This window comes from Accipiter gentilis, chromosome 26 (genome assembly GCF_929443795.1).
Source record: "Accipiter gentilis chromosome 26, bAccGen1.1, whole genome shotgun sequence".
NCBI lineage: Eukaryota > Metazoa > Chordata > Aves > Accipitriformes > Accipitridae > Astur > Astur gentilis.
Window position 1 is genome coordinate 15,228,670 of NC_064905.1, and position 6,000 is coordinate 15,234,669.

Consider the following 6,000-nt stretch of genomic DNA (forward strand, 5'->3'; position numbering starts at 1 on the left):
TGGAGATCGCTGTATGATTATTGTTTTCACCAGTGACCTAAAAAGTAGTCCAGGTGCCAGGAACCAAAAAGTTTTCCCCTGCCATGAAGAAAGGTAACCATTGCAGCTATTAAGAACTTCATACAGAGCACATCTGAATGGCAAAACAGAACCACTTGTCCAATAACAGCGGCATCTGCTCCACGATAGAGACAACCTCCCCTAAAACCCAGCAAGTATAATAAACCTTTTATTTTCACACAGCATAGGAGACCTAGAATACAGTCCATTCGTTCGTTCAGCTCTGTGTTGCCATTACAGTGAAAATCACCAGAAGGAATAATGAGACCCTGGGTGAAGACCACTGAAAGCTCCAGTTTCTTAACAAACATCTTTTCCAAATTTTAATGGGAAAGTGTGGTCCACACTTAACGAGTCCAGGAAAACCTGGTCATTTCACAAGTGCACTGAAGTGATCAACTTCAGAGTAGCCCATACTGGAAAACATTGACTCTTAAATTAAAATAGGCTTGTTCAGCTCTAGCACTTGCACTTCAGTCCTTAGATGCCAACTGTTTTACACTATGCTTATCAAAATAAGCTTTTCAAAGTTCGCTCTTGTATCAGCTGGTGAGTGACTAGCAAATACAACTGCCAACACAGCAGTCTCCAAGAGGTCTGCAAGGAGCCAAGCCGAAGTTCCACCGCAGTAGCAAGATCTGGGGCACACGCAGTGTAACTGCCACAGAAACCTGCATAGGAAGCGTGGCAAGTGGGTTGTTCTATTTACCTCCAGCTGGCAGAGAGCAGAAGGTTTTCCCCTCGCTTTTCCCAAGCCCTTCTCCTCCCTCCCCAGCCTTGGCACTACAAAGTCTGCTAAACCACCCTCTTCCTTATTAGCTTTTGCCAACCGCAACATGAAGCTGACAATCCTTGACAGCCTCATAGCTGTCCCCAGGTCAGAATGGCAAAGCTGATGATCTTCCTCTGCTGAAGAGGACGTAAGCAGCAGCAGTCTCAAAGGCAGCACAGCATCACTCCCCACTCAGCTCATCATTAGGGCTACATTTTCAGCAATACCAGCTGGAAACTAAGCTTAATTGCACTAAAGCCAAAGTTTACAACCCCAAACTTTCAAAAAGGAGCCTTCTTGCAAACATTTTTTTTTAATCACAAGTTTGCAGCTAGTTTCTCATTCACAACGTACTAGCAGGCAGGTAGGTACATCCCACTTCACTCCAGCAGGCTGGCAGCAGAGGGCACCACACAATCACCTATGTGATTTATATACTTCCATCATGCTCGTGAATTAATTTATAGAGCACAAATTACTACTACAACAAGCTACAGGGTGACTCCATAAAGAATGCATCACATCAGATAAAAACGCATGCAGTAAAAGGCAGCTAATTTGCTACAATGCTTTTAGCCAGTAATTCCAAGAGAGAGATGTTCAATCTTAGTATCTCTCCAAGTTCAAATGCCACATTCCCATAACAGCAGGTATCATGCAGAGTGCAGATCTCCAGCCTGACCACACAGGTACAGAGTAGTATCTCTGCAGAGCATTAGATGTCACATAAACACTCGCATTAGCCCAAGCATAAACCACTAGCCCACAAACTAACTCTTCAGTGGTTTATGTACTGCAGGACTACACATTAGGACTACACCACATTTTGGCTGAGGATGCCCAGCAGCCTCTGAGGCAGACAGCAGAGATCTGAGAGAGAAAAGGAATAGCTGCATTTCTCTTGCTTTTTTCTACCCCCACACCTACAGATCATATGTTTTTACTTATTGAATACTTGTTAAAAAAAGAAAAAGATGAAACTACACGAAAGTCAATCTGCATTACATGAGCATACCAATACCCACATACTGGTGAGCCGAAAGTACAATCAAGAAGTATAAGAAGCTTCTAAGCTAATACTTTTGCTGTCTGCAGAAACACTTCAGCATCTTGATACCATCAACCCCACTTAAAGCCACAACACTAGCCAAACCTGTTACACACACCATGAAAAAAGGACTTCCTAATTCATATCATCTGCTGAGCAACTGTACATACACACTGATAAAAGACACTTCTGAGCATGCAGATGTAGTGAAGAGTAACTCAGTGCATCAGCTTTTCTAAAGAGATCTGCAGCACGACCTTGAGGCCAAGACCTTGATGACTTAAGGCCACCCCTTCTCTGCAGAGCAAGAAGCACCCAACAGAGCTGCAGAACAAACCCAAAGGCAGAAGGAAAGAACACAGACCTAATCCACTTTATTAAGACAATACATTATTTTCAGCCACCGTAATGTTTTCCCTGAACATGTAAATACAGAAGCAATTAGCTGCCTAGGCACTTCTGCAGAAACCATTTAGCATAATCTTTTCTAGAATATATTTACATGGCTTCTGATTGCTTAATTTTCTGACATATTTGTTTCAGGCACTGGAAAGATTAAATAAGGCAAAATCGCCTACACTGATATATTGCCATTTTGAAGGTAACACGCAGCACAAGACAGACAACAAAAACTCCTAGCAGGCTTTAAACTTCCAAATTTTAGCATCACAACTCTATGTTCTAGGAATTGCTTTAGAGCTTTAATTCAGCTGTTTCTTAAAACCTTCTTCCCTCTTCTGCTGCTACTCTGAAAGATAAAATTACTGACTGAAACAGCAGTCACCATTTAAAGAGAAAGAATGAGCCTGGACAGAGATTTCATTGAAAAGCTCAATTCTGTATCACATCCGAATGTCCTCAATTCAAAGATTAGCCTGCTCAAAAAGGCAAATTAAAGCCAGAAACAGAAGAAAATCTTTTCTGACTGCTAAGAGTATAATTTTTTATGATATAGCCTCCTGTCATCTAGAGTTTTAGTATCAAGAAGTCAGCTCTTCCGAGTGGCTTCATGAACAAGCGGACAAACAGCATATTCATTTACAAGCTGGAAGTTGATTAGTAAGTACATAAACCATGAATGTCTGTCAGGACCAAGGAAGAGAGGCTGGAACCATTGAATCTGAGGATGCCCAAAAAACTCTCTGCAGTCAGATGGAAGATACCTCTATGACAACAGTAAAAAGGAAAAGAAGAAAAAAAAAACCACCAAAAAAACCCCCCACATCTGTTTTGTCTTCATTCTGCTTCACCTGAAATTATTTTTACCAAGACAGCCAGTTGTCCTTTAGGGTATGCTTTCCCTTGCTCAGTGTAACAGGAGCTATCACTGCAGGGCCCAATCCTTAAAAAAAAAAAATAGGCATATGGTACAAGTGTATCTTCACTTACAGACCCACTGCAGCCCATAATTCCACATTAATTAGACTGGAAGATGAAGCCTTCAGCCTAAAACGCAGTAACTCCGATTTACACAAGTGCAGAGAGGTTTTATTGGAAATTCTCCTGTAAGCTGCACAGACTTTTCCTGCCCAGCTTAACACACCATCAAAACAAAAGCAGATCTCAATTTACTGACAGCTGCCATACTTTAAAGAGACATGAAGAAAAATGGAGTCAACATTCTGTACAACGGAAAACACTGAACATACACAGAAATCAACAGTGATGTACTGCACCATAGGAACTGCCTGGCTTACAGCTACCCGAAGCCCATAGCACAAGGACAATTTTGGAAGACCAAAAATAAAAAGTCAGCCTGTCACTGGTTTGTTTTTTTTTTTTCATCCCTTATAGATTTAACCAGAATTAACTGCTACTTCTAACAAGGAACTTTGAAGCTTCCTAAGAATAATTACCAACTTCTTCCTCATAACCTCTAGAAGACACGTGATTTTACAATGGTCTTCATTTTGCCGTAACACCATACCATGTGAAGCTATGGAGCAGTGGACTACAGTGCTTGATTTTTTGTCCGTCATGCAAAATAGATGCCCTGCATCCAGCAGAAATACAAGCGTAAAGCAGAAACGTCAGGAGCTCCAGGCATGTAATGACCACTGCGCACACTAAAGGGATTTCTGTGCAGGTTTGAGGATCCGCTACAGATTTATGTTTTATGGCAGGTAACAGCAGATCCCTTTCCCTACTAGCATGGGACATTACAAGGATATGATCATGGTTACACCTAGACTTGCATTAAATGCCTGAATATGAAAAAACGTTTCTTCTGAGCTCACTCAGTCTCAGTTTGACTACACCTCTTTCTGAGAGCCTTCTCTCCCTCAGAGCAGAAATTGCCACAGTAGGTTTCTCCACCTTTATAGTGCAGTCATAGCAGCAAGTCTCCAAGGAGGGAAAGATTTAGACAACTAAGAGTTTTAAGTGGTTTTGAACAAGCAGAGCCTTGTAGAGTGGCAGCTGAACTGATAGTTACACACTGACATTTCAAGCTTTCAAGTCCCAATCATTCTTAATGGTATAAAGCTAAACCCAGAAGGGGATAAAGCAATTACATAGCCAAAACTAAATGCAGCTAAACTGAGCTTCCAAACGTCTAATTTGGGTGATCTAGCCTTCCTGTCTCGCACGCTAAGCAGAAGGGTTTGTCCGTTAAATTTACTACTACACCAGTGGGACAAGAAAGGAATGCAGTCATGTGCTGCAATATCATCAGGCCATGTATCCAGCAGGCATCCTCTGCCTCTCTCAGGAAGAGTTATCCACTCCTCTTCTCCCAAAGGAGGATCGGTGCACAGATGTAGTCTTCAGTCTCCTACCTGGTACTTTCTGCTAGCCCTTGCCTTAAGTTCTGCGGGGACCCAGAGGTAACGGGTGATGGTTGTTCCCCGCACCTTTCCGAGGCAGGTAAAGAGAAACGGCAGAGAGGCACACCCTTCGGAGACAGAATCACCGTCCTCTTCTAAGCAAGGGGGGACACAACCTCCCCTTCCTCACTCCTTGTTCCGAGCAGCAAAGAACCTCGCTTTATCCACCTTACCGAGCTCAGCCAAAAAAAAAAAAGCCAAGCGCACCCTCCGGTCCCCGCATCCGCGAATTGCCAAGAAAGTACTCGCGTTCCCCCTTCCAACCCAGAACCCCCGCTCCTTCCTGGGGCGCGCAGCAGCCCACCCCCTGCGCCCCTCGCCCCCTCCTCTAGAAGGGCCGGCTGCTGCTTCTACCCCCCGCCAGCCACCTCCGAGGCTGACAAGGGAGGGGGACGCGCCCACCCACCCCCCCGCAAACCCCCTCAGCTCAAGCGGAGGCGGCTGCTCCCACTCCCACGGGAGACAACCCCCGCCCCGCGTCCCTCACACACACCCCCCCGCCCCGCGTCCCTCACACCCCCACCCCCCCACGCCGCCACTCACCGGCGCTTCGCCAGCCGCTACCCCCGGCGGCCCCGCGGCGGCAGCAGCAGGAGCAGCAGCGGCGGCAGCCCCCTCCCCGCCGGCCGCCCCGCCGCCCTCCAGCTGCCGTTCGCGGTAGAGGGACCAGAGCCCCACGTTGGGTAAAAAGACGAGGGCGACCAACGCCAGCCCCACCGCCTGCAGCAGCCGCTTCTGCTTCCGCCGCATCGGAGCCACCGCCGGGGAGGAGGAGGAGGAGGAGGAGGAAGGCAGGGAAGAAGGAAGGAAAAGGGAGGGAAAAGGGAAGGAAGGAGCGCGGCCCGGCCCGGCCGCCCCCGCCGCCGCCCTGAGGGAGACCAACTTTCCCCCGCGCGCGCGGCGGCGGCAGCGGCGGCGGGCGGCAACTCCGGCACTTCCGCTCCGCTCCGCGCGCGGGGGGGAGAGGCGTGGCCCCGCCGGCCCCGCCCACCACCGCCGCCGGAGGGCGGCCCCGCCCCGCCCCGCCGAGAGCCCGCGCCCCCTCCCCCGCTCCGCCCCCTCCCTCCCCCCCCCTCCGCGCCCGTTCTCTCCCCGCTAATGACTCTCCCTTAATGACTCTCTTAATAACGGCTCTCGAAAGATGCCGCGGCACCGGCGGGTGGGTGCCGCGGGTGAGGGCGGGGAGCGGGCTCCGAACCGGCCGTCGGTGAGGGAAATCGAGGTGGTTAATTGCTTCAGGCAGGCTCCGCAATTAGCAGCCCGGCGGAATTAACCACGGCCATTAAGCGCCGGCC

General features: G+C 48.2%; 1 protein-coding gene across 1 annotated transcript in view; it reads right to left on the reverse strand.

Annotated features, from left to right (window-relative positions):
* GALNT10 (polypeptide N-acetylgalactosaminyltransferase 10) overlaps positions 1-5,632 on the reverse strand; it is a 90,987-nt gene extending 85,355 nt beyond the window's left edge. The window contains exon 1 of the mRNA XM_049829610.1: positions 5,249-5,632. Coding sequence (XP_049685567.1) covers positions 5,249-5,455 — 207 coding nt within the window. The 5' untranslated portion in view covers positions 5,456-5,632. The remainder of the gene's footprint in view (positions 1-5,248) is intronic.
* Positions 5,633-6,000: the final 368 nt, after the last annotated feature.